Source organism: Saccopteryx bilineata, chromosome 1, assembly GCF_036850765.1.
Source record: "Saccopteryx bilineata isolate mSacBil1 chromosome 1, mSacBil1_pri_phased_curated, whole genome shotgun sequence".
In the NCBI taxonomy this organism is placed as follows: Eukaryota; Metazoa; Chordata; class Mammalia; order Chiroptera; family Emballonuridae; genus Saccopteryx; species Saccopteryx bilineata.
In genome coordinates this window covers 397,973,739-398,001,648 of record NC_089490.1, presented here as the reverse complement: position 1 = coordinate 398,001,648, position 27,910 = coordinate 397,973,739, and the positions used below count along the sequence as shown (strand labels likewise).

The 27,910-nt window shown below is 49.5% G+C and overlaps 2 protein-coding genes across 10 annotated transcripts; one reads left to right on the top strand and one right to left on the bottom strand.

Annotated features, from left to right (window-relative positions):
• Positions 1 to 2,279: 2,279 nt before the first annotated feature.
• Positions 2,280 to 27,673, top strand: BSCL2 (BSCL2 lipid droplet biogenesis associated, seipin). 6 transcript variants are annotated; one of them, XM_066251748.1, is made up of 13 exons: positions 4,500 to 4,527; positions 4,813 to 4,892; positions 6,748 to 6,883; positions 8,371 to 8,687; positions 10,636 to 10,717; positions 20,950 to 21,093; positions 23,176 to 23,310; positions 23,492 to 23,589; positions 26,550 to 26,691; positions 26,847 to 26,913; positions 27,064 to 27,135; positions 27,246 to 27,326; positions 27,438 to 27,673. In XM_066251748.1, exons 3-13 carry the CDS (start codon positions 6,797 to 6,799, stop codon positions 27,578 to 27,580), a joined length of 1,368 nt encoding a protein of 455 aa, XP_066107845.1. In that variant the 5' UTR covers positions 4,500 to 4,527; positions 4,813 to 4,892; positions 6,748 to 6,796; the 3' UTR covers positions 27,581 to 27,673. The 6 variants fall into 6 exon arrangements, with proteins under 6 accessions (XP_066107844.1, XP_066107843.1, XP_066107845.1 ...); XM_066251747.1 differs by lacking the exons at positions 4,500 to 4,527; positions 4,813 to 4,892 and adding an exon at positions 2,280 to 2,565 and having other exon boundaries at positions 6,670 to 6,883; XM_066251746.1 differs by lacking the exon at positions 4,813 to 4,892 and having other exon boundaries at positions 4,422 to 4,527; positions 6,670 to 6,883.
• On the bottom strand, positions 4,838 to 7,606 carry GNG3 (G protein subunit gamma 3). Of its 4 annotated transcripts, XM_066251754.1 has the most exons (4): positions 7,484 to 7,606; positions 6,070 to 6,290; positions 5,608 to 5,707; positions 4,838 to 5,328 (listed from the first exon to the last, which is right to left on the bottom strand). In XM_066251754.1, the coding sequence occupies exons 3-4, from the start codon at positions 5,704 to 5,706 to the stop codon at positions 5,200 to 5,202; spliced, it is 228 nt and encodes a 75-aa protein (XP_066107851.1). In that variant the 5' UTR covers position 5,707; positions 6,070 to 6,290; positions 7,484 to 7,606; the 3' UTR covers positions 4,838 to 5,199. The 4 variants fall into 4 exon arrangements, with proteins under 4 accessions (XP_066107851.1, XP_066107850.1, XP_066107848.1 ...); XM_066251753.1 differs by lacking the exon at positions 7,484 to 7,606 and having other exon boundaries at positions 6,070 to 6,671; XM_066251751.1 differs by lacking the exons at positions 6,070 to 6,290; positions 7,484 to 7,606 and adding an exon at positions 5,921 to 5,963.
• Positions 27,674 to 27,910: the final 237 nt, after the last annotated feature.

Here is a 27,910-nt window from a genome sequence, read left to right as displayed (position 1 = left end):
TTGGACGGGTGGCCACATGCGGAGAGTGAGGCAGCACGGAGAGAGAGAGCAGCAGGCGTGCGAGGGCGCCGCTCTCCGTAGTCGGCAGGAGCGGGGACAGGGAGAGCTTGTGACTGGGGCGGTGAAAATAAACAATTGGCTCTTATCAATCACTTGCACCAACTAACCGTTTGTATTTTCTTTACCAACCTTTCCCTCTTGGGATATCTGGTCTGGTGGGCTGGGAGGCCAAAGTGGCATTGTCTCCACTTTGCTGTGCCTTTGTGCTGTTTGGCCGAGGCCTGGAGACTACCAGTTGGATGGTTGTATTGTATAGGATGCCCAGGCTGAGGCGGCAGGGAGCTGTGCTTGCTTGTAGAGCAGAATAGCTTGGACCCTCCATTAATGAGTTCCCATGCAGTCTTAGGAGAAAATGGGGCTGCAGGCCTTGGCCTAAGGGTTGTCATCATCAGTCTGTCCTCTGTCTTCCAAGGTTGAGAGAGGCGGGAGCAAGTCTCTGAAATCATCTCTGTTGGAGTATCTGTCCTCTTATAGTGAGAGAGAAGGAACGTTTCTCAGGGTTTCAGCTCACACAGAAGAGAAGCAGGATTCTTTTCGCAGCAGCAGGATGTGTATATAGGTGAATCCTGTGGTGTGGGCTCCCCGGCCCAGGTGCTGAGAATAGCAACTATTTTATACAGTATGGAGGGCGCAGCCCTGCTGGTCTTTTTGATACATAGGTAGAAAGCGAATAGAAAGGGGAGGGTGGGGGGTGGGAGGCAGCTCAGTGGGGCTGCTGCAACTTGGGAAGAGCGTGAATGTGTGTGTAATGCGTGCATGAAAGGGAGCACCACTTCCCAAGTGAAACGGGATTCCTCCTGGGTGCTTTTCCCGCGTCCCCAGAGAGGCCTCTGGCCAAGAGACCAGTTGGGATGGTCTTTGTAACTTCACCAACACCCTCCCAGTTCTTGACAGACAGCTTCAGGTGGCTGGGGTCAAGGATATGGGTGGGCTGTGGGAATGCTCTTTTCAGTACTTAGCTTCCGTTTTAATTCATCTTCCTGCTCAGCACTGAGTCAGCCCAGAGCTCACTCGGCAAGTCTCACCTACTGCAGCGCTTCCTAGTGAGGGAAGACCCTGGGTTGTGCACTAGAAAACGCTTCCCTTCCATTTCCTCGCCTGGGCGGTTCTCTTGCTTCAAATTTTGTGCTCGGATTTGATCTTTCTCCCCCCCTCGCTGTGACCGCCACGCAGCCCTTCTCCAGGCTCTCGTTCGAGCCCTCTAGTTGCCCGTCTGTGACACATCCTGCCCCACAAGTACCCCGGACCCTGAGGCTGGAATGGGGGGCTGGTAGGAAATCAGTTTGCTTGCTCTAAATGATGTTTTTCTCTGGGCACCTGCTTTCTCGTGGTGCCATAGGATGGATTTGTGTGTGGCAATGGGGAAGTGATTGCATGAACTCTCCTGTAACTCACTAACTTTGTATTAAAGAAGTTTTTGAGAAGCTTTGCTCATAGCATTAGGGCAAGGAGGTGAACACTGGAGCCCGAAGAAATTCTCTTAAGGCAAGATCATGTTATAATAAAAAATTGAATTTGAGGTGGAAACTGCTACCCCATATGAAATGTTTGGTCCTCCAGCGAATAGCATCCTTTTATAGTCTGACGTGGTTTGGGGATGCTAGGCCATCAGGCCTAGGGGGACAAACCCTATGCCACTTTGGGTTTCTTGGAGGCAGGGAGGCTTAGGGGAGGTACTTGCTGTTAATTTTTGACACTAGAAAATCATCTTTTTTAAAAAAAGCTGTTTTTCTAAGTGGGTGGAAAGTGAAACTGCCACGTCCTTGTTGGTTTAGTCCAAAAGATCACTCGGAACAACTGTAGATGTCTGGGTTTTGTTTGTCTGTCTTTTTATTATTAAAAAACAAAACAATGTCAAGAGGACAAATGTGGATTAACTGGAGGGATCCTTAGCCTTGTTTAGTGTTTTATCAGACGTCTGTTGTAGTTGTAGATGGAAAAGTTTATGAGAAAAACAAACATCACACGGAGCCTGTAAATGTTTTTGCACAACCTGTAAAGCATCTTGGAAGTGGCCAGTAAAAAAGGGTTTTACCATTTTTAACAAATGTAACTGTGTCATTGTTTACATCTGTAACTTTTTCCTTCCCTGTTCTCATTACAACATTCTGGCGAATATGTAGGCTCAGTAGCTTCCAGTTTTAGAATAAATAACCATTTGGATTGAATTCACTCTTATCTCCTGTGGCTGCACTGACTGGGGCGGAGTGTGTCATCTGGGGGGTTGATTTATTTACCTTTGATGCTGCAAGTTGCACTGGAAGGCCAGCCAAGGACGGCTTTCCTCTTGCATGGCTGTTCCTCCCTCCCTGTTCTGCCGTGACTTCACTTGGGTGCTAGCCGTGCCTTTCCTCTGGGGACTGTTAGCCTACCCAGGGCTTGCTTATGCTACAAGCCGAACTGTTGGAATAGAAGAAAATTATGTCGCTACCTCTGCGTATCTGGCATATACTAAAACCAGTTGGACGCTTGAAGTTCATGTGTAAGATTCCATTTGGGAACCAAGTAAGTTTATTTATGATCATTTATAATTACCACTTTGGAGGAAAAGCCTACTCATCCAACAGCCAATATTTAATAGGAGTTATTTCCTAGTGAATTTGAAGAATGAGAAGGAAACTATAATTAAAAGCCCTATTGCATTGCTTGCAGTGAACTGATTCTAGTTGTAATCTCTAATAAATGGTCAGGGCTTTCCTGAGGCTGGGCTGCCACAGGCTGGGGCGTGTTGTGAAGGAGGAGTGCTAGAGCTCTAGGTACTGCTCCAACTTTCTGTGTGGCACAGATTCAGACCCCAGGGGCGTACAGCTTTGTACGCCAAAGGCTACTCTTGCTTTCAGTGTCTGCCCATTCTCTAGGATATTTAAAGTTATTCAGTGTTACAACTAATTAATCATTTTTAACGGTTATTTATAGCTCATACCTTGTCTCTTAAGCTCCTTTTTGCCCAACTAGGGCTGCAGTCATTCACTCCTGATCCCATGAGTATGAAAATAGAGTGCAGAAAAACTCAGTTAAGGCTTTTTTTTAAGTATCAAGATTACATTTATTGAATTTTTCTGGCTTTTTACCAAGTCTGAGCTGATTGTGGAAATTTTCACTTACTCCCCTGGAATTTGCCAAACATTGTGATCCAGTAGGAAGAAAAAGGTTTTTAGTGTCTGCTATGCCCTGCTTGCCACTTCAGCGTGTATAGCACAATCCATTCATTAAGTATTTGAGTGCCAGCCATGTGCCAGACACTGTCAGGATGCAGGGGTTTTCACCAAGCACCAAGGAGGAACGAACCAGCTCCAGAAGAAGAGTAGGTCCCCACTTCAAGAGGGCAACCTGCTTCCTTTCCCATTTTCCTCTTATTTCTCTCGATTTCCTGTGTGGTGTGGGGAATCTAGGGGTGATGGGCTACCCATAATACAGGTCACTCTCCTATTACTAGAGACATATACCCCCCCCCGCCCACCCGCAAAAGTATCCAGGCACAAAACATGGGCTGGCCCAGGCTTCCCCTGGGGAGAAAAAGCTATATCCCTGAACACGGGGGTCTTCACAATCCATGAGGAGCAGACATCCTGGAACCGGGCCGTTAACCTTCTCTGCCGTGGCCCTGGTCCCACCTCAGTATGTTCACCCTTGAAAGGAAAAGGCTTCTAGGAAGACATGCAGGGGCTTATAACCTGCCAGGTTTGAGTCCGGAGGCGTTCGGAAGACACGGAGTCTTTGGCCTCTGGACAGGCAGGATGTTGGGCCACTACAAAGGGTGGTAGGCACACTGCGGGCGGAGGCATTGCTTCTGGTAGATGTGACATAATGGGCCTGAGGGGGAGACGAGAGTCCAGCAAGCGCCAGTTCCCCCAGAAAATGCAAATTTCGGGCTTATCTGACTCCTAGAGCGCGGAGGTGACCAAGGGACAGCGCCACTGACGGCACTTTTCTGTTTCCGCTCCAAAGGGAACCTCTATTCGGCAGGCTGCAGAAACCTAGGTTGCCCTGCAAGATCCATGCGTGACCGGAGCCTGCTACGCAGTGCTTGCTGAGGTCCTCTTGTCCCATGATCCTAGTCTGTAGCCTCCCGTGTGCCTTAACTTGGACTGTGGGGACGGCGGCTCCCAGACGCCGGGGTGGGTAGGAGTGGGTATCGAGTTGGCGAGGGAAAGGGCAGCCATTTTGAAGCTAGACGAGCAGGAAAGGGACCATATTGAGAATTCTAGCTGCCTATGGCCGCCATTTTGAGAATGGAGCTGGCGGAGAAGCCCTGTACGGTGAAACGCAGTGACGTGAGCTGCCATATTGGCTCAGGTCCCATGGCGGCAGCCATCTTGGAAAAGGGCCCGCTGTGGGCGCGGCCATCTTAGAAGTAAGACCGGCCCCTTCGCAGGAACTGCAACCGAGCTCTTCCTCCCCCTCGTTACTGGGCTCCTTCTGTCTGCGGCTGCCCTCCCGAAATCTTCCCTAAATCCACCCTGTTCGGTCTGTTTTCACTTTCACTTGCCTTCATTGTTCATTGCTCGTGTGTGTGTGTGTGTGTGTGTGTGTGCGCGCGCGCGCTCTCTCCGTAGCCTCTGAGTATCTGTGGTACCTTAATTATTCCACTTGAGATGCTCTCTTGCGCCTGCTATTCCCCCCAACCCCACCAATCTCCGATCCTAGACAGTGTCTAATCTGCTTTGACTGGCCCTGTTCCCTGGGTATAGCAAGCCTTTCAACTGCCGCACCCACCCTTGTATCTAATGACTGATGATCCTCTCCCCCAAGAACGCTAACACAGGCGCTGTACCTCTGAGACTCTGGATGACTTTATTCTTCAAATGGCTTTACCATTCCAGAAGCTCCAGGTGAGACTGGAAGCACGCGCCCGGCCCATCCCTCTCTCCATTGTCTGAGCGGGTCACAGAGGGAAGTGCGCAGGACACCGGCAGAGACTGACATCCCTTCTGTGGGTGGGGCAAAGGGTGCCCCAGTGGGCGTGGATATGGGGGTCTACAGATAGGAGGGCCTTGTGCTTCAAATAACCTCATAGGTTTGGGTAAGGGCCAAGAAGGGGGTGCAGGAGACCCTCAGGGAATAACGACAGTGACTGACCTAAGTAAGGAAGGGCTCAGGAGAGGGCAAGGTGAGGAGTTGTGAGAGGGACCTGGCAGCTCAGAGGAGGGCACAGAAGAACTTCTTCTCCCTGAAGGGGTTCTCCGAAGTGGGCACAGGGGTGATGAGGGGATCCTCACAGGCGTGGGCATCACAGTAAGTCATCAGGTCTGCTGCTGCCTTGGACACCTGGGGCACAGCAGGAGAGGATTGTCAGCCGGCCAGAACCCCTGAAAGGCACTGCAACCTCCCGTCCCACACGGGTTCTCTTTTATAAGCCCGAAGGCTCCTTACAACAATCTTCTAGTCCCTCATCCACCAAGAGGCCTGGGGACACCTCTTCTAATAGAGCCCGGGTCTCCTCCCCCGATCTCAGGGAGTCAAAGGGGGGAAAAACATCTCTTCTCCTGAGGTTTGGGAACGTACAGCACAGTCAAGACAACTGATGGAATCCAGGGTCCCACCTACCTTTATCCGGCACAAACTGGCCTCAATCTTAAGCTGTTCCACCATCTTGCGGGCTTGCCCAATGCTCATAGTGCTGTTCACAGGGGTCTCCCCTTTCATCCTGAAGAAGACGGACAGATCAGAGCAGTATCAAGAGACGGCCCCCCTCCATGCTCACCCATCCAACCTTTATAAGCCAGGGGTCATGTGTCCCAATATTTTGTTCTCCCCTATCCCCACTGCTGTGCCTCTCGGCTGAGGAAGTGGAGAGGGTAGGATGAGATGCCCCACACCCCAGCTCCCACATGGCCGGGCCGCCTGGCATGAAACATACAAATAAGATAAAGCTTTCAGCCGGTCGAGCATGTGTTCCCGGCTCTGAAAGCCTCCACCAGAAGGAGCCCCGCCCTGATGGGGAGGGTACAGAATCCCCACCTGCCCCCTTGAGCTCCAACAGGGAAAAGCAAGATGCTCCTGACTCACCTGAGGCCACAGGCAGCCGCAGCCTTGGGGAGTAGGGGCAGTGAGGTGCACCAAAACCTTCGGTCTGAGATGGATGCCCCACCTTGTAGGGCGTTGCAGCTGGAAGTGTCTGACGCAGAAGCTGCTAATACAGAGTAGGCCACTGGGATGGGTCAAGTCGATGGTCTGTTGAGGGCTGGTCCCAGTTTCTGCAGCTCAAGCACTTCCCAGACAGCTGGTACCTGCAGGATGAAGGATGCTGGAAGGAGCTGTTCAGATCCTGGAGCATACCAACTGCCTGGCCAGTGGGGGAGTCTGGCTGCTGCCTGCAGCCCCTGTGCACACTCCCACTGTTACTCTCTCAACACCTGCCCCTCCCCCATTGCAGGCATCCTGAGTCTGGCCTAGAGGCTTCCTCACAGGAGCTGGAGCCCGGGCAGACTTCCCCCTCAAATAAGGTGGTCTGGACCTGTGACAGCTTCTGCAGGGAAGTCTGTACTGGCTGCGGGGGACCCTGCTCATTTGAAAATCTGACATCAGCTGGGCAGTCACCCCTAACATCCCCTCCTTCCTCTAACTCTGACACAGCATTTATCACGTGAATCTTCGTTTCTCTCCCAGGGACCCTCTATTCCCTATACCCAGGAAAATGTGATGAGCTACAGGTATCAGCTTCTAGATCTCCACTTCATATTCTAGCCACAAGTGACAAGTACGAGATCCAGGGGCAGCGAGATACGTCAGGAAAATGTCTAAAGAAATGGCAGACCAAAGAGAAGAACCTGGAGGGAAAGAGGCGTGCAGAAACCAGATAAAAGAATCGGACAAAGAAGAGGTAGGAGGCATTGTGGTGAGAGTCGGTGGATCTTTCTGGAAATAGATGGGCTTTTGGGTGGAGGTGGAGAGCATTGGTCTGAGAGATGACATCCGACACCAGCGTCGTTGTGCTTGGTGCTGTAGTGCCAAGATGCCCACAACACTGACCTTACCCTCTGAGAGCTCCTATTTGGGGTGAATAAACATACAAAATAGAAGGTGTCGCCTTCCAAGACCTAGTCTAGATAGTGTGCGGACTCTGAGGGAGAGTCTAGTTAGGGTCAGAGGAGGTCAATCAACGCATCGTAAAAGCTGGAAGCAGAACGCGGGGCTGAACTGCTACCACTTCTGTCTGAACGGGACAACCAGAGCGCCGGCGCCACGCGCACGATGCACAGGTTTCCCGCAGATGGCACCGTTCTCTGGGTGAACGCTCTCCGCTTTGGACGCGTACCGGTCCGAAGAGATATGGACGGTAACGGTCAGCGCCAGCTGGGTGCCCGCCTCTTTCCCCTTTTGGGGGGTTAAGTGGCCGATGGGGGGGGAAGGTGTGGACGAAGGGCCGTGATTGCGGTCTCTAGGGGCAGGCTGACTAATAGCATGCTGACTCATAGCATACCCTAGGGATCTAGCGGGGCCAGGAGGGAGGCGCCTGTCTCCTTTGGTCGTGGTAGCCGTAGGGTGACGAACCGCAGGGAAAAAGAGTGCAGAACGCGCGGAGTTGGCGGCCCCGCTGTCTGGACAGCCCGCCCCTGCGCCTAGCCCCGCCCTGAGGGGCCCCACCCCTGGGCAAGGCCCCGCCCCCCGAGCCACATTGTTGGCCGGCGCAAGGAGGCGGGGCGTGCCCGAGAGGCGGAAGTCCCTCTCGCCGTTGCCCAGGCAGCGCGCGATGCTGGTGAGTCTGAGGAGCCCTGGTGCCCCGTGAATTGGTTTTTTCAACCGTGGAGTCGTTAAGTGGGGGTCCCGGTCGCCGCGCCCACCGGCGAGCTGGAGGGCGCTGGCGGGGAGCAGCCATAGTCTGCAGGGCGCCCTGCCCCGCGTGGGGCGTGGGCTCGTCAAGGAGCGAGCGCAGCTCCAGGAGGAGAAGGGAAGCTCGGGAGGCAACTGTGACTGCCCTTCGGCTGCTTGCAGTCTGGCTGTGCGACTGTAGACATGTCGCGTATTCTCTCCGTGCAACTACCTAGCCGTGTGGATTCAGTGTGTGTGTAAATGCGCCTGAAGGTTTTAAAGCGCTCGTCCTCTGCTATTGCTATGCATGAGTATCCGTGTGGCCTGTCCTGAAATCAGTTCAACTGAGATCTGCACTGGGGGTGAAGAGAGCACAGTGGAGGAAAAGGAAGAGATAATTGGCTGAGAAACACAATCGTTTGGAGAAAGGCCATATGAAACAAGAGTGCGCTATGTTCCTGCTACTCTGGTTCCTCAAAGCCAGCCCAGTGACCTTGTCCCTTATGCCCCCCACCACCACCAAGAAGCTTTTCTTTCCCCCTCTCTGTCTTTTTCTAGGAACCACCAGCTGCTTCATCCCATGGCCAGAGGTGGCGTCCAGGTGGCAGAACAGCCAGGAGCTCAAAGCCTGAACCTGGGGCCAGACCCTCTGCACACTCTGCCATGGCCAATGACCCACCAGTACCTGCTTTGCTGTGGGCCCAGGAGGTGGGCCATGTCTTGGCAGGGCGTGCCCGCAAGCTGCTGCTGCAGTTTGGGGTGCTCTTCTGTACCATCCTCCTCCTGCTCTGGGTGTCTGTCTTCCTCTATGGCTCCTTCTACTATTCCTACATGCCGACAGTCAGCCACCTCAGCCCCGTGCATTTCTACTACAGGTGAGAGGGGTCTTCTATGACAGTAGAAGAATTCTGGGGGAGAATTGCTGTAAGGCCCCTTAGGCCTCCTTCATTTCAACCCCCTCATTTACAGAGGAGGAAACTTGGGCCCAGTGTGCTTTATCACTTCTTGCCTTTCACAGCCCAAGGCCAGAAAGCAGGTCTGGACTGATAGGGCTCTAGGATCCTAGTTCTACCTCTGGTAAAGAATTTTTTTAAGAACCCCTTCTAGACTGTCATTATTCATGTCAGTTCTCTTCAGGTTGGATCAGACCTCTCTTGGGGCCACAGACTTCTGAAACAAGCCAACTCCTTGGGTCATCTGAGAACTAAACTGGCCTTTACTAGAGGAGGTGTTAGGAAAGCAGCAATTTGCCTTTTACATTATGTCATCCCCAGTCATTATTGCACAGTAGAGATTATGGAAACAAGGTGGCTGGATATATAAACTCCCAGAGGCCTGCTCCTGCCCATCTTACCCTGCCAAATTCTTTCCTTTTTCTTAACAACGGCCATCAGACCAACCAAGAGATGACAAGGGCATTATTATCAGTTGTCCAGAATCATTTTTTTCCCCCTGTCCTGAGTCCCTGGTCATGAACTATAATTTCTAAGGCTGAGCTGCTTAAATTTTTAGGTAGTATGGATTTCATAAAAGTTATAGGCTCTTCCTGCCATAAAAACGTATCAGGCTTGACCAGGCGGTGGCGCAGTGGATAGAGCGTCGGAATGGGATGCAGAGGACCCGGGTTCGAGACCCTGAGGTCGCCAGCTTGAGTGCGGGCTCATCTGGTTTGAGCAAGGCCAACCAGCTTGGACCCAAGGTCGCTGGCTCCAGCAAGGGGTTACTCCGTCTGCTGAAGGCCCACGGTCAAGGCACATATGAGAAAGCAATCAATGAACAACCTAAGTGTTGCAATGCGCAATGAAAAACTAATGATTGGTGCTTCTCATCTCTCTCCGTTCCTGTCTGTCTGTCTCTGTCTATCCCTCTCTCTGACTCACTCTCTGTCTCTGTTAAAAAAAAAAAAAAAAAAAAAAGTATCAGTATGCCCATGCATGTGCTGCACACGCAGGCCCATGTGCAATTTTGCATAGAACTTGAGGGGTTTGTGAGCCTCATTAAGCCCATCTATTTCCAGAAAGATCCACCGACTCTCACCACAATGCCTCCTACCTCTTCTTTGTCCGATTCTTTTATCTGGTTTCTGCACGCCTCTTTCCCTCCAGGTTCTTCTCTTTGGTCTGCCATTTCTTTAGACATTTTCCTGACGTATCTCACTGCCCCTGGATCTCGTACTTGTCACTTGTGGCTAGAATATGAAGTGGAGATCTAGAAGCTGATACCTGTAGCTCATCACATTTTCCTGGGTATAGGGAATGGAGGGTCCCTGGGAGAGAAGCGAAGATTCACATGATAAATGCTGTGTCAGAGTTAGAGGAAGGAGGGGATGTTAGGGGTGACTGCCCAGCTGATGTCAGATTTTCAAATGAGCAGGGTCCCCCGCAGCCAGTACAGACTTCCCTGCAGAAGCTGTCACAGGTCCAGACCACCTCGAAGAGTTGATCAACTCTCGAAGAGTTGATTCTAACTAGGCCCCAGACCAGAACTACAGAATCAGAATCTTGGAGTGGGACCCCAGAATATGCATTTTTGTTAAGCTCCCCAAGTGAGAAACACTTAAGTCTGAATCTTTTCAACTAAATGACCATAGATTCCCATTTAAGAACGTCTGTTTTATGAGAGGAAATAAGCTGAAGTAGCAGGAAGAGAATAAAAGAAGCACTTGGATCTGCTGGCTGCATTTCTGCTCCCTCTCGTGAACAGAGGCGGGCATCTGTTCTCCCAGGAGGGGGGCGGATAGGAGGGCGCTAGGGCGCCGACGCTTGTGGACAGGTAAGGCAGACTCCAGCATAATTTAGCAATGTTGTCCTCATTCTCATTTAGGACTGACTGTGATTCCTCCGCCTCCATACTCTGCTCCTTCCCTGTTGCCAACGTGTCCCTTGCTAAGGGTGGACGTGACCGGGTGAGTATGGGAGTTGAAGAGAGTTGCATTAGAGCTTTGATAACTTGAAATCAAAAGGGAGTCTTGAGAAAGACCTAGAGAACAGGGATTGAGTAATAGAGACTAAGGAAGGAAGGCTTTCAAGAAAAGGGAAGTTATTAACCAATGTCACCTGAACAATTTCAATTAAAAAAAAAGGAATGGAAAGTTAAAGAAAAATTAAGGTTTAAATAAATTGTATGGCCCTGGTCTGGTGGCTCAGTGGATAAAGCGTCATCTCATGTACTGAGGTTATGGGTTCGACTCCTGGTCAGGGCATGTAGAAGCAATCAATGAGTACAGAACTAAGTGGAATGACAAGTTGCTGCTTCTCTCTCTCTTCCCTCTCTCCTTCTCTCCCTCCCTCTCTCCCTCTCTCTCTCTCTTTCTCCCTCCCCCTCTCTCTCCCTTTCTTCCTCTGCCTCTCCCTCTCACCCTCACCCTCTCACACTCCCTCTTCTCTCTCCTTCCCCCTCTCTCTCCCTTTCTTCCTTTCCCTCCCCCCTCTTTCTCCTTCTCTCTCCCTCTCTCTCCCTCTCTCTCTCTCTCTCTCAAATCAGTGGGAAAAAATTAAATCAATTGGATGACTTCTTCTTTCCTGCAGATGTTAGCAATGTTCTCAAATTGTTGCAGCCAGTTTATATCTACTACATGAGGTGTGTTTCAGACCTAAATGAACTTAAACTAACAAACTAGTTATTTCATTGGACTAGGATGGAATTCACCCAAGAGTTTTGAAAGCTTGTGTGTAAAATTATGAAACTGTTGTCAAGTGTGTGTAATCTGCCATTACAAAGGGTACTGTGCCACAGGACGGACCAGATGCCAATATGACTTCAACAAACCTGGAAACCCCAGGAAGTGCAGAATGGGAATGCGTCCTTCTTTAGTAGACTCTGAGAAAAGGGTAGGATCCCTGAACACTTCACATGGGCCTTGGAAGAGCCATACAATTTCTGATCACCAGAGTTTTCTGAGCTGTCAGTCAGCAACATCATCAGTAGTTAGACTTACTTTAAGAATTTCAAAATTATTTGAAAAACATTTTTTATTTATTGTATTTTATTATTATTATTTGTTTTGTTTTGTTTTTTCATTTTCCTGAAGCTGGAAACAGGGAGAGACAGTCAGACAGACTCCCGCATGCGCCTGACCGGGATCCACCCGGCACGCCCACCAGGGGCGACGTTCTGCCCACCAGGGGGCGATGCTCTGCCCATCCTGGGCGTGGCCATGTTGCGACCAGAGCCACTCTAGCGCCTGAGGCAGAGGCCACGGAGCCATCCCCAGCGCCCGGGCCATCTTTGCTCCAATGGAGCCTTGGCTGCAGGAGGGGAAGAGAGAGACAGAGAAGAAAGCGTGGCAGAGGGGTGGAGAAGCAAATGGACGCTTCTCCTGTGTGCCCTGGCCGGGAATCGAACCCGGGTCCTCCGCACGCTAGGCCGACGCTCTACCGCTGAGCCAACCAGCCAGGGCCTTATTGTTTTTTTTATTTTTCTGAAGTGAGAAGCGGGGAGGCAGTCAGACAGATTCCTGCATGCGCCAGACCAGGATCCACCTGGCATGCCCACCAGGGGGTGATGTTCTGCTTATCAGGGGCATTGCTCGTTGCAACCGGAGCCATTCTAGCGCCTCAGGCGGTGGCCATCGAGCTATCCTCAGCCCCCAGGCCAACTTTGCTCCAGTGGAGCCTTGGCTGCGGGAGGTCAAGAGAGATGGAGAGAAAGTAAAGGGGGAGGGGTGGAGAAGCAGATGGGCACTTCTCCTGTGTGCCCTGGCCAGGAATTGAACCTGAGACTTCCACACATCGGACTGACACTCTACTGCTGAGCTAGCCGGCCAGGGCCTTCCCCCCAATTTTTTTTTTTTCAGAGACAGAGAGAGAGTCAGAGAAAGGGATAGACAGGGACAGACAGACAGAAACAGAGAGAGATGAGAAGCATCAATCATTAGTTTTTCATTGCGCATTGCGACGCCTTAGTTGTTCATTGATTGCTTTCTCATATGTACCTTGACTGCGGGCCTTCAGCAGACCGAGTAACCCCTTGCTCAAGCCAGCGACTTTGGATCCAAGCTGGTGAGCTTTTGCTCAAACCAGATGAGCCTGCACTCAAGCTGGCGACCTCGGGGTCTCGAACCTGGGTCCTCGTCATCCCAGTCTGATGCTTTATCCACTGTGCCACCGCCTGGTCAGGCCCAAAATTTTTTTTAAATGATACTTAGGAGTATACTGACTTAAAGATAGAAAACATAGGATAGGTCCTGGCCAGGTAGCTTAGAGCATTGTTCTGGTATACTAAGGTTGTGGGTTTGATCTCCAGTCAGGGCACATACAAGAATCAACTAATGAATGCACAAACAAGTAGAACAACAAATTAATGTCTCTCTTTCTCTCTCTCTTCCCCCCACCCTGCCGCTTCCCTGCTCTAAAATCAATTAAAAAAAAAACAGGATAGAAATAAACGGTCACTCTGAAGGAAGGAATGTAAGCTATAGAGTATGGTGTTCCCTGAGATTGCGGTGTAGACTGGCCTTATATGACAACACAAACGACCTGAGAGACTTGTATCTCCTGTGACATCTTCCACTTTACCAGGTGGCCCTACACTATCAGAAATAATTACCAGGTCAGCCCTGGCTGGACAGCTTGGTTGGTTAGTGTGATCCTGATACACAAATGGTGATTCAATCCCCAGTCAGGGCACATACAGGAACAGTTTGATACTTTCTCTCTCTCTCCCTCTCTTTCTCTAAAAGAAACAAACATACAAACAACTTACCAGGTCATATGAGTGAGCCCCTACAAAGTAGTGAGGTGGAATGTTGGGCATTGCAAGACAGATTTATCATTGTAATGCCACTGCTCAGGAAGAGAGCTTGGAGATTATTAAAGTGTCTTTTTTTTTTTTTTATTCATTTTAGAAAGGAGAGAGAGAGAAAAGAGAGAGAGAGAGAGAGACAGAGAGAGAGGAGATTATTATAGAACGTTCTGTGAAGACATTGGTTCACTGTGCTTCTGTGGTTATAATAATAATAAACAGAATAGACAGAGCAGACTAGAAGTAAAGCCTCAGTCCATCTGCACCGGAAATAGTGCATACAGTTGTGTGGCTGCCCATCGTAGAGGTCACAGTGTTGCTGCAGGGAGCCTAAAGCAGTCAGCACAAGGCTGCCTGCCGGATGGAGAAGGAAGGAAAATTGAAGGATGAGGGGAGAACCAGCCCAAGTCCCTGTTCATTAAAGCAGCTTGGTCATTTTGTTCATTTACAGTGAACATTTTTGAATGGATGGATGGATGCATGAAATAATGTATCTATGTGTAACCCTTGCTAACAATTGAAGAGTGGTCCTACTTTCAGGGAACTCACAGGACAGATAGAATTCTACAGTATTCTATGGTATTAAGTAGCAAAATGTAAGCCTGACCAGGCGGTGGCGCAGCAGATAAAGCGTCGGACTGGGATGCGGAAGGATCCAGGTTCAAGACCCCAAGGTCGCCAGCTTGAGCGTGGACTCATCTGGTTTGAGCAAAAAGTTCACTGGCTTGGACCCACGGTCGCTGGCTCCAGCAAGGGGTTACTCGGTCTGCTGAAGGCCCACGGCCAAGGCACATATGAGAAAGCAATCAATGAACAACTAAGAAGTCGCAATGCACAACAAGAAACTAATGATTGATGCTTCTCATCTCTCTCCGTTCCTGTCTGTCTGTCCCTGTCTATCTCTGCCTCTGTAAAAAAAAAAAAAAGTAGCAAAATGTAAGATGCAGATTCTGCATTTCAGAAGAATCTGTGGCACTGGCCCAGTAGCTCAGTTGGTTGGAGCGTTCTCTGATACACCAAGGTTGTGGGTTTTATCCCTGGTTAAGGCACATACAAAAATCAACCAGTGAATAGATAAGTGGAACAACAAATTGATGTTTCTCTCTCTAAAATGAACAAAATTAAAAAAAAATTTTAATTAAAAAAATTGATGAAGAATTGGAGAGATCAGTGTGAGGCTATGGAGACGGTGAGGCTCAAAGTAGACCTTTTAAAGAAGGGTGAAGATTATATGGGAATGGGAGAGAAGGGGGAGAAGCTGCCCATTAGGCAGACACAGGTGAACGGGGACCCTTCACAAGGGTCTGGTATTAGATTCCCTGGATCTCCCCTGGAGATAACATTTATTTAGACAAAATTACTAGTTTAATATATAATATATATGTATACATAAACACTTAATATATATATACACATAACACAGCTTTGTTAAGATATAATGCGGCCTGATCTGTGGTGGTACAGTGGATAAAGCATCGACCTGGAAATGCTGAGGTCACTGGTTCGAAAACCTGGGCTTGCCTGGTCAAGGCACATATGGGAGTTGATGCTTCCAGCTCCTCCCCCCTTCTCTCTCTCTCTGTCTCTCCTCTCACTCTGTCTCTCCCTCTCCTCTCTAAAATGAATAAATAAGAAAAAAAAAAGCTTAAAAAAAAAAAAAGATATAATGCACATTATATATAGTGGGCTCATTTAAAATGTACAGCTCAGTCATTTTGAGTATGTTCACAGTTAGTCAACCATCCCCCACAGTCGGTTTTAGTTCGTTTTCATTGCCTCCAAATGAAACGCATGATCATTAACTAACAGTCACTCCCCATTTCCCTCCAGCCCATCCAGAGAACTATTTTAATATTTCAAAGAATTCAGTGAAGCAACTGGCCTCTAGAGGGGGTTAGGAATATCATGGGATACAGTACATCTTTTTCAACAGATAATTCCATCTGAAAATAAGATATAAAGACTTGGATCAGCGTTTTCCACTTTTCACCCTACTGATAAAATGCTCAGAAGACCCTCATAGCTACATCCAATTTTTGGAGCTAGTTCACTATACTTAGGGCAATGTTTTTCAACATTTAAAAAAAAAAAATCTGAGTTGTACTTGAGGAGACAAGATGGCGATGGAGTAGGCGGATGTACCAACTTCCACCTCCCAGAACCAAAGTGGATTACAAACTAATTTTAAGAACCATCATCTGGAAAAACCAACTCTGGACTAAACTAAGAGGACTCTTCAACCAAGGAACACTGAAGAAGGCACACTGAGACTGGTAAGAAAAGCAGAAACGCGGAGAGGGCTGCCCAGCTCCCCGGGCGAACGGCAGCCGGGAAAGACTCGTGTGGTGGGAAGTGAGTTTAGCAGAGAGGGGAGGGTCCTGAGTCCCAGGAACAAAGCCCCAGCCTGCAGCCCCAGAGCCTAGAAGAGGCATATGGACAGTATTTAGCTGGAAACAAGACAGGATACTGTTTATGAGAAAGAGACTGATTTCTCAGACCTAGGATTCTTCTTAAAGGGACTGTGCAGAAAACGTCTCTCACAAACACTCACCCGGGGCTCCAGGGGACTGGAAGAGAGTAGAGGAATGGAGCAGCAGGAAGAGAGTGTAAACTAGGAGGCACAGGGAGAAACATTTTGGGAGACACCCGCCCTAACCCCTGGGCTGAGTCACTTCCCAAATCTGAAGTGAATATTTCCCCTGGAAACAGCAATACCAACAAAGGAAAGCAGGACACCAGCCAAACAAGTTCTCCCATGGCATTCAGAGCAGAGTCACTTAGAAGGAGGGAGCTTTCGGGTCTACAGTAGTGAGTGTTAGGGTCTGAGCTGCAGCGCCCCCACCCACAGGGCTGAGGGCTCGCCTGAGGGCGGGTGGCAGCGGGACGCGGAAACGTGGTTCTGTTGGCAAGGGCGGAAGCTGGCTGGCCACCACTGGGCCCAGGTGTGAGCTCAGTCTTGTCTGGCTGGGAAGGAGGGGGCGTGCAAAAGTGGTTAAGCCCAGCTGCGGGCCGCCTGCAATCCAGCCTGCAGGAGAACCGCAGGAACCCCGGAAGGGGTGGAGACCCGACCTTGAGCAAGGGAGCAGGAGCACAGCCCTACCCCTCCGGTGAACTGAGGCTTGTGGCCTGACTTGAGAGCCGGCTCCTCCCACGGAGGTGGAGCCAAAACCCAGAACAAGTGGAGTCCTGCTACTGAGCATGGGCACGCTGTCCTGCCTGGCCTGTGGAGCCAAGGCTTGCAGCCGTCCCACGAGCAAGCTCCTCCTGCAAGGGCAGGGCGAAAGCCTGGGATCAGGCGGAGACCGGCAGCTGAGCAAAGGTGCTCACCACTGCCCTCAGGGCCGAGCATAATGCCACCCGTGGGGGCGGGGCAAAGGCCGAGTCCACCGAGGCTTGTATACCCAAGCAGGTGATCACAGCCACTCCCGTGAAGGAGAGACAGAAACCACAGCAACAGCCCCAGTGGGCAGGCACCGGCAACGCCCATACCTGAACGCCCTAGGCAGCAACAGCAGAGGGGGGGGTGGGCCTGCAGACAGATCACACCTAGGGAACACAGAGGACATGCCCAGTGGACTCCAGTGGCCAAAACCTTCTTTTACACAGACAAAATGAGAAAGCAGAAATGCAACACAAATGAATCAAGAGAAATCCCAGAAAAGGACCTGAATGAATCAGATATAACCAAATTACCAGATGCAGAGTTTAAAATAACAATTGTCAGGATGCTCAAAGATACTAGAACAACAATAGATGGTCATTACGAACACGTAAATAAAGAGATAGCAAATATAAAAAAGGACATTGAAATAATAAAAAAGAATCAGAAATGACAAATACAATATCAGAAATGAAGAACACAATGGAAGGAATTAAAAGCAGGATGGATGAAGCTGAGAATTGAATCAGCAAGTTAGAGGACAAGATAAATAAAGGCACAAAAGCAGAGCAGAAAAAAGAAAAGAGACTCAAAAAGTCTGAGGAAACTCTAAGAGAGCTCTGTGACAACATGAAGAGAAATAACATCCGCATCATAGGGGTTCCTGAAGAAGAAGAGAAAGAACAAGAGATAGAGACTTTGTTCAAGCATATCATAGCTGAAAACTTCCCTCAATTAAGGCAGGAAAACATCTCAGAGGTTCAAGAAGCACAGAGAACTCCATTAAAGAGAAACCCAAAGAAATCTACACCAAGACACATCATAATTAAAATACCAAAGCTAAGTGATAAAGAGAAAATATTAAAAGCTGCTAGAGAAAAAAAGACTATCACCTACAAAGGAGCCCCCATAAGGATGGACTTACTTCAAAGATATAGAACACATATTCCAAAACTTTATATGGAACCAAAAGAGAACACAATTAGCCTCAACAATCTTGAAAAGGAAGAATAAAGTGGGAGGTATCACACTTCCTGATATCAAGTTATACTACAAGCCCATTGTACTCAAAACAGCTGGCACTGGCATAAGAACAGGCATATAGATCAATGGAACAGAACAGAGAACCCAGAAATAAACCCACAGCTCTATGGACAACTGATATTTGACAAAGGAGGTAAGAGCATACAATGGAGTAAAGACAGCCTCTTTAATAAATGGTGTTGGGAAAATTGGACAGCTACCTGCAAAAAAATGAAACTAGACCACCAACTTACACCATTCACAAAAATAAACTCAAAATGGATACAAGACTTAAATGTAAGCCGTGAAACCACAGTATCTTAGAAGAAAACAGGCAGTAAGCTCTCTGACATCTCTTGCAGCAATATTTTGCCGATTTATATCCACAGGCAAGTGAAATAAAAGATAGGATAAACAAATGGGACTATATCAAACTAAAAAGCTTCTGCACAGCTAAAGACAATAAGAACAGAATAAAAAGACAAACTACACAATGGGAGAATATATTTGACATAGCGTCTGATAAGGGATTAATAACTAAAATGTATAAAGAACTTGTAAAACTCAATACAAGGAAGACAAACAATCTAGTCAAAAAATGGGCAAAAGAAATGGATAGACACTTCTCCAAAGAGGACATACAGATGGCCAATAGGCATATGAAAAAATGCTCAACATCACTAATGATTAGAGAAATGCAAATTAAAACCACAATGAGACATCACCTCACACAAGTCAGAATGGCGCTTATCAACAAAACAACACAGAATAAGTGCTGGCGAGGATGTGGAGAAATGGGAACCCTCCTGCACTGCTGGTGGGAATGCAGACTGGTGCAGCCACTGTAGAAAACAGTATGGAGATTTCTCAAGAAATTAAAAATAGAACTGCCTTTTGACTCAGCTATACCACTTTTAGGAATATACCCCAAGAACACCATAGCACTGTTTGAAAAGAAGAAATGCACCCCCATGTTTATGGCAGCATTGTTCACAATAGCAAAGATCTGGAAACACCCCAAGTGTCCGTCAGTGGACGAGTGGATTAAAAAGCTTTGGTACATATATACTATGGAATACTACTCAGCCATAAGAAATGATGACATTGGATCATTTACAACAGCATGGATGGACCTTGATAACATTATACTGAGCGAAATAAGTAAATCAGAAAGAACTAAGAACTATATGATTCCATACATAGGTGGGACATAAAAATGAGACTCAGAGACATGGACAAGAGTGTGGGGTTTACAGGGTGGGGGGGGGTAGGGAGGGGCACAAAGAAAACCAGTTATAAGGTGATGGAAGACAATTGGACTTTGGGTGATGGGAATGCAGCATAATCAAATGTCAAAATAACGTAGAGATGTTTTCTCTGAACATATGTACCCTAATTTATCAATGTCACCCCATTAAAATAAAAAAAAAATCTGCCTGACCAAGCAGTGATGCAGTGGAGTCAGTGTCTGCCTGAGCTGCTGAGGACCTAGGTTCGAAATCCTGAGGTTGCTGGCTTGAGCGCGGGTCACTGGCTTGAGCACGGGTCACCGGCTTGAGCATGGGATGATAGACATGACCACATTGTCACTGGCTTGAGCAAGGGATCACTGGGTCAGCTGCATTAAAGCTGATAGTAAAGCTTTTGTTTTTAACCAGAAAGGAAATGGATTTTTTTTTGTATCTGTTTGAGTATGTGAGTGAGAGAGAGAGAGATAGACAGACAGATAAGAAGGGAGAGAGGTAAGAGGCATCAATTCTTCGTTGTGACACCTTAGTTGTTCATTCATTGCTTTCTCATATGTGCCTTGACCAGGGGGCTACAGCTGAGCCAGTGACCCCTTGCTCAAGCCAGTGACTTTTGGGCTCAAGCCAGTGACCATGGGGTCGTGTCTATGGTCCCACAGTCAAGCCAGCGACCCCACGCTCAAGCTGGTGAACCTGTGCTCAAACCCGCCACCTCTGGGTTTCAAACCTGGGTCTTTTATGTCCCAGTCTGACGTTCTATCCACTGTGCCACTGCCTGGTCAGGCTCATCCCTATGATTTTAAAAAAAATTTTGTTTATTGATTTGAGAGAGAGAGAAAGGCTGGTGGGAGCAGTGGGAAGCATCTACTCAGAGTTGCTTCTCATTTGTGCCCTGATTGGGCAAGCCTGAGGTTTCAAACCTGTGACCTCAGCATTCTAGGTCGATGCTCTGTCCACTGCGCCACCACAGGTCAGGCATCACCCCTGGGATTTTTATTTATTTATTTATTGGCATTGATTTTGTTGTTCTACCTGTTTATTCATTGGTCAATTCTTGTATGTAGCCTGATGGGGAAATTGAACCTGCAACCTTTGTGTATTGGGAGAACACTCCAACCAACTGAGCTACCCAGCCAGGGCTCCCCTGTGATTCTTATATGCCACCCTGAGGGGGTCGTGCTATAGGAAAATAGTTGATAAAGGATTAGAGGAGTATGGGAATAGTCAGGAGAAACTATGATATATTTAGTGGCAGGTCTTTAATATTTTGAGGTTAATCTCAGAAAAGAAACCTTCTCACTACGAGTCTCAGGGTTCTACTAACAGAACCAAGACCAGGGACCCAGAATGACAAAGATGATCTGGAGCGACAGCGACTACAAGAGGTGGCTAGAGAGATGGCACTTGGTTAATTAATAATGTAAGTGAAGGCAGGCTGGGCCTGGAGGGTTGGTCTCAAGGGGACAGGCTTGAGTCACAGATGGCCCACTTGGCAGCATGATGGTTCTCTTGGAAAATAAACGTGTCTCAGCAAAGAGGAGCAAGAGTCTGGTTCAGATCTCAGAAATAGGAAGCACCCAGCTACCAGAAGGGGGCAGCATGTTATTGGGATGAGAGATTGAGAGGCCTGTTCATGCCAACCAAGGGGGTTGTGGCAGAGTATTTGGAAGGGTAGGGGAGAGGTGGAAGAGGACAGTGCCATTTAAAAATAGTGTTTTTGAAAAAAGAGGGGGCTATCTCGGGCAGGTGCTGATGTACGGCCAGCCGTACCGCGTTACCTTAGAGCTGGAGCTGCCAGAGTCTCCCGTGAACCAGGGCTTGGGCATGTTCCTGGTCACCATCTCATGCTACACCCGAGGCGGACGAGTCATCTCCACTTCTTCCCGTTCCGTAAGTGTTCACGGCCTGTTTGGGAGATGTTAGGATATCTGGGTAGACCTTCTGAAGAAAAGATCCTAGGCCTGCGGTCACAGACTCATCAGGACTAGGAAGCAGACTCACTTTACCAAATCGGACAAACACCCCAGATGTCTGGTGGCATCATCCAGCTTTGGGATAAAATATGAAAAGTGGAACTGCTCTGAAAACAGGCATCTTGGAAGCCAGACAGACCTGGGCTCAAATTCTCACGCAGAAACATACTAGCTGTCTGACCAGGAGGTGGCGCAGTGGATGGAGCGTCGGACTGGGATGCAGAGGACCCAGGTTCGAGACCCTGAGGTCCCCAGCTTGAGCGCGGGCTCATCTGGCTTGAGCAAGAGCTCGCCAGCGGCCTGACCTGTGGTGGCGCAGTGGATAAAGCATCAACCTGGAAACGCTGAGGTTGCTGGTTCAAAACCCTGGGCTTGCCTGGTCAAGGCACATATGGGAGTTGATGCTTCCTGCTCCTCCCCCCCTCCCCTCTCTATAATGAATAAATAAAATCTTTAAAAAAAGAGCTCGCCAGCTTGAACCCAAGGTCGCTGGCTCCAGCAAGGGGGTTACTCAGTCTACTGAAGGCCCACGGTCAGGGCACATATGAGAAAGCAATCAATGAACAACTGAGGTGTTGCAACGCACAATGAAAAACTAATGATTGATGCTTCTCATCTCTCTCCGTTCCTGTCTGTCTGTCCCTGTCTATCCCTCACTCTCTGTCTCTGTAAAAGAAAAGAAAGAAAAAAGAAAAAGAAACATACTAGCTGAGGGGCAACTTACCTAAGCCCATTATCGAGTATATACTTAACCCCATTATAGAGTATATAAACTGTATAATGGTAACTCCTCATAACAAGTAGTTTGGATTCAATGAGGAAATGGAAAGTGCTTACAGCACATAGCAGGTATTCAATAAATGTTGGGCTTTGTTCTTTTTTTTTTTTTTTTTACAGAGACAGAGAGTGAGTCAGAGAGAGGGATAGACAGGGACAGACAGACAGGAACGGAGAGAGATGAGAAGCATCAATTATTAGTTTTTCATTGCGCGTTGCAACACGTTAGTTGTTCACTGATTGCTTTCTCATATGTGCCTTGACCGTGGGCCTTCAGCAGACCGAGTAACCCCTTACTGGAGCCAGCAACCTTGGGTTCAAGCTGGTGGGCTTTTGCTCAAACCAGATGAGCCCGCGCTCAAGCTGGCGACCTTGGGGTCTGGAACCTGGGTCCTTGGCATCCCAGTCCGACTCTCTATCCACTGCGCCACCACCTGGTCAGGCTAGGCTTCGTTCTTAATTGTCAACAGGACCACATCATGAAGCAAATCCCTAGACCAGGGGTCCCCAAACTACTGCCCGCGGGCCACATGCGGCCCCCTGAGGCCATTTATCTGGTCCCCGCCGCACTTCCAGAAGGGGCACCTCTTTCATTGGTGGTCAGTGAGAGGAGCATAGTTCCCATTGAAATATTGGTCAGTTTTTTAATTTAAATTTACTTGTTCTTTATTTTAAATATTGTATTTGTTCCCGTTTTGGTTTTTTTTACTTTAAAATAAGATATGTGCAGTGTGCATAGGGATTTGTTCATAGTTTTTTTTTTTATAGTCTGGCCCTCCAACGGTCTGAAGGACAGTGAACTGGCCCCCTGTGTAAAAAGTTTGGGGACCCCTGCCCTAGACTCTGGGAAACAGAGCTTCAGGTGGTACACTGGGACTTAATCCATTCTGGAATATGGAACTATTTGAGGGAAAGGTAGATCAGAGACAGTATTCAGCTTAACCTAGGAAGGTTTCTTAGAAGAGGGGCTTTTGTTGTACTGGAACAGAGACGTGGTGAGCAGGGCAGGGTGGGGCAGGGCTGTCCACTCAAGCATTTGGAATGACTAGGTCAGGTTTGGGGGATCGTGGTAGAAGGTGACAGAAGGTGAAGTTTGTCTGACTTGGAGCAGGGACCTGGGGAGGAAGCGGCCTGCATAGACTGGGCAGGGTGACTGAGGGGCGGTAGGCCTGTGAGGATCTGGGGGTGCCTGACCACCTCCTCTCCCTCCTGCCCCTGGCAGGTGATGCTGCATTATCGCTCAGACCTGCTCCAAATGCTGGACACGCTGGTCTTCTCTAGCCTGCTGCTGTTTGGCTTTGCGGAGCAGAAGCAGCTCCTGGAGGTGGAACTGTACCCGGAGTACAGAGAAAACTCGGTAAGAGGGTGAGGAGGGCTAGGAGACGGCCCTCCCCATAAGCCCAGAATTCTACCTGGGGAGCCTCTGGGCTTGGTCAGGAGGAACCGTGACCAAGAGGCTGGAAGCAGGCCTGCCTCAGACTGACAGCAGCAGGATCCTGGCCTCACGTGGCTGCCACCCTCCACCCCCAACCCCACAGTACGTGCCCACAACCGGAGCGATTATCGAGGTCCACAGCAAGCGCATCCAGCTGTATGGAGCCCATCTCCGCATCCACGCCCACTTCTCTGGGCTCAGGTGAGGAACCACTGATGTGTGCCTCGGAGGCCCTTAAGTGAAGAGGGCCTAAGCAAAGGTAACAGGTTTCACATGGGCCACAGGTTTCCAAGCCTGGCTGCACACTCACTATCAGTTCCCTGGGAATCTTTTTTTTTTTTTCTTGAGATAATACTGGTTTCTAACATTTCTTTTTTTTTCTTTTTTTTTTCTTTTTTTAATTTTATTTATTCGCCTGACCTGTGGTAGCGCAGTGGATAAAGCATCGACCTGGAATGCTGAGGACGCCGGTTCAAGGCCCTGGGCTTGCCCGGTCAAGGCACATATGGGAGTTGATGCTTCCTGCTCCTCCCCCACTTCTCTCTCTCTCTCTCTCTTCTCTAAAAAATGAATAAATAAAAATAATTTAAAAAACCCCAAAACTCATTATACTTTAAAAAAAATTTTATTTATTTATTTATTTTAGAGAGGAGAGAGAAAGGGAGAGAGAGAGAGACAGAGAGGGAGAGAGAGAGGAGAGAGAGACAGAGAGAAGGTGGGGAGGAGCTGGAAACATCAACTCCCATATGTGCCTTGACCAGGCAAGCCCAGGGTTTTGAACCGGCAACCTCAGCATTTCTAGGTCGACACTTTATGCACTGCGCCACCACAGGTCAGGCTGGTTTCTAACATTTCAATGAGAAAAAGAGGCAGACAGACCCACCGGCACCCTGACCATGATCCACTCAGCAAGCCCACTAGGGAGCAATGCTCTGCCCATCTGGGGCTTTGCACTGTTGATCAGCAACCGAGCTGTTCTTAGCACCTGAGGCAGAGGCCATGGAACCATCCTCAGTGCCAGGAACCAACTTGCTCCAGTTGAGCCATAGCTGCAGAAGGAGAAAAGAGAGAAAGAGAGAGAGAGAGAAGCGAGAGGGGCAGGGGTGGAGAAGCAGATCGGTGCTTCTCCTATGTGCCCTGTATGGGAATTGAACCCTGGACATCCACACACGGGGCTGACGCTCTACCACTGAGCCAACCAGTCAGGGCCAGTTTCTAACATTTCAAGTATACAAATTATAATTCAACAACTGTATACACTACAGGATGCTTACCACCAAAAGTATATTCTATCCATCACTATACAATTAACCCCCTTTATCCATTTCACGCTCCTTCACCCCCCTTTCCCTCTGGTAACCACCAATCTGTTGTTTTATTTGTTCATTTGTTCCCTGGGGGACTTTTTTTTTTTTTTATAGAGATAGAGAGTGAGTCAGAGAGAGGAATAGACAGACAGGAACGGAGAGAGATGAGAAGCATCAATCATTAGTTTTTTGTTGCGTGTTGTGACACCTTAGTTGTTCATTGATTGCTTTCTCATATGTGCCTTGACTATGGCCTTCAGCAGACCAAGTAACCCCTTGCTGGAGCCAGCGACCTTGGATCCAAGCTGGTGAGCTTTTGCTCAAACCAGATGAACCCGCACTCAAGCTGGCAACCTCGGGTCTCAAACCTGGGTCCTTGGCATCCCAGTCCAACGCTCTATCCACTGCGCCACCGCCTGATCAGGCCAGACATCAGTATTTTTAGTTGTCCATTGATTGATTTCTTATATGTGCCTTGACCTGAGGGTCTACAGCAGACCAAGTGACCCCTTGCTTGAGCCAGTGATCCTGGGCTCAAACTAGATGAGCCTGCGCTCAAGCTGGCGACCTCGGGGTCTTGAACCCAGGTCCTCTGCATCCCAGTCCGACGCTCTATCCACCGCACCACCGCCTGGTCAGGCTCCCTGGGAGACTTTTTAAAAATACTGATGTCGCCTGACCAGGGTCACTGGCTCAAGCAAGGAGTCACTTGGTTTGCTGAAAGCCATGGTCAAGGCACATATGAGAAAGCAATCAATGAACAACTAAGGTGTCGCAACACACAACGAAAAACTAATGATTGATGCTTCTCATCTCCGTTCCTGTCTGTCTGACCTTGTCTATCCCTCTCTCTGGCTCCCTCTCTGGCTCTGTAAAAAAAAACAACAAAAAAAAAACCTGATGTCTGGATCACCCACCAGACCATCTGAACCAGAATCTGTTAGGTTCACATTTAGCCATCAGACTTTTTTTTTTTAAGATTTTATTTATTGCCTGACCTGTGGTGGCGCAGTGGATCAAGCGTCGACCTGGAATGTTGAGGTCACTGGTTCAAAACCCTGGGCTTGCCTGGTCAAGGCACATATGGGAGTTGATGCTTCCTGCTCCTCCCCCTTCTCTCTCTCTCTCTCTCTCTCTTCTCTAAACTGAATAAATAAATTTAAAAACAAACACAAAATATATTTTATTTATTGATTTTAGAGAAGAGAAATTTGTGGTGGTGGTTGGGGGCATCAAGTCATAGTAGTTGCTTCTCGTATGTGCCTTGACCAGGCAAGCCCAGGATTTCAGACCGGCCTCAGTGTTCCAGGTCGATGCTCTATCCCCTATGCCACCCCAGGCCAGGCTAGCCATTAGACTTTGTGAAAGCACCCTAGGGATGGTTTGTGCAGCCAGAATTGAGAACTGATATCTTTTTTTTTTTACATTTTTCCAAAGCTGGAAACGGGGAGGCAGTCAGATAGAGTCCCGCATGCGCCCGACCGAGATCCACCCGGCATGCCCACCAGGGAGCGATGTTCTGCCCATCTGGGGTGTCGCTCTGTTGCAACCAGAGCCATTCTAGCGCCTGAGGCAGAGGCCACAGAGCCATCCCAAGCGTTCCGGCCATCTTTGCTCCAATGGAGCCTCTGCTGCGGGAGGGGAAGAGAGAGACAGAGAGGAAGGAGAGGGGGAGGGGTGGAGAAGCAGATGGGCGCTTCTCCTGTGTGCCCTGGCCGGGAATCAAACCCGGGACTCCTGCATGCCAGGCCGACGCTCTACCGCTGAGCCAACCGGCCAGGGCCAAGAACTGATATCTTAGGAGAAGCCTGGTTCTCGTAACTGCTCCATTCCTGTCCCTCCTTCCTGCCTCAGGTACCTGCTGTACAACTTCCCCATGACCTGCGCCTTCATAGGCGTCGCCAGCAACTTCACCTTCCTCAGTGTCATCGTGCTCTTCAGCTACATGCAGTGGGTGTGGGGCGGCATCTGGCCCAGACACCGCTTCGCCTTGCAGGTTGTAAAGGGCCTCTTTCCTCTCCCCTTCCTGAGCCTTCTTGGCCTGGGGAATGGACCAGGGCAGGTTGGGGGCTCAGGTGAAGGGCTCTCCCTGGTCACTGAGTGAGGAGATTGCTAGTCAGTCCTTGCTGCTGAGCAGTTTCTCCTCCACAGGTAAATGTCCGCAGAAGAGACGGTTCCCAAAAGGAAGCCCAGGGGAAGGTCTCTGCCCATCAGCCAGGTAAAGGTGATGGTCGGGGGCTGCGTGGTGAGGCGCTTGCTGCATCCAGTGGGAGGCTGGAGGCTCCCACACTGAGCAGAGGAGTCAAAGGGTTGGAGGACTGCTGTCCAGGCGCGGCCACCCTGACCCTGTCCTGCCCTCTATCCCAAGGCCAGGAGGAGTCAGCCCAGCTGCCAGATGTCACAGAGGACGCTGAGGGCCCTGAAGACCCCTCAGGGACAGGTATGGTGCTGCTGCCATCCTCCTCCCTCTCACCTGATGCCTCCAGCCCCCCCCCCCCCCCGCCTCCGTCAGCCCCTCCTGTCTGACTGCTTGTTCCCCTGTCACTACAGAGGCCCAGCTCTCTGAGGAGGAGAAACCAGACCCGCAGCCCCTGAGTGGCGAGGAAGAGCTAGAGCCAGAGGCCAGTGATGGTGAGGGACACCTGCCCAGGGAGCTGTGGGGTGGGGGCGTGGGGTGGCTCGGGAGGAGGCCCCATTGGCTGGGGCGGCCCCTGGTTATCTGAGTTCCCACCCCTGGCGCAGGTTCAGGCTCCTGGGAAGATGCAGCTCTGCTGACGGAGGCCAACCTGCCCACTCCTGCCCCTGCTCTGGCCCCAGAGACTCTGGGCAGCTCCGAACCCTCGGGGGGCTCTCACCGGCAGCGCCACACCTGCTCCAGTTCCTGAAGAGAGCAGCACACTATCACACTCCAGCCCTCCTCCACCTGACACTCCCTTCCCCCTCTCCTGGGCCTTCCCCAATAAACTATATTCTTGCCATCTGCTTCTTTGATTCTTTGAAGTAGATTCAGGGCCATTTGAAAATCTTGTGTTCCTCAGGGTCCCCCGCCCGATTAAAGGAGGTTGTCTGTCTTGGGCTCAATGGGGAAGGCCTCCACACCCTGACCCATTAGGCACAGCTGTTTCCATCCGTAAGCCTAGGAGTCCGAGGAGAGAACACCTAGCTTGCCGGCTCCGTCCCTTCCATCCCCTCCATCCAGAGACCCCTCTTCTCCC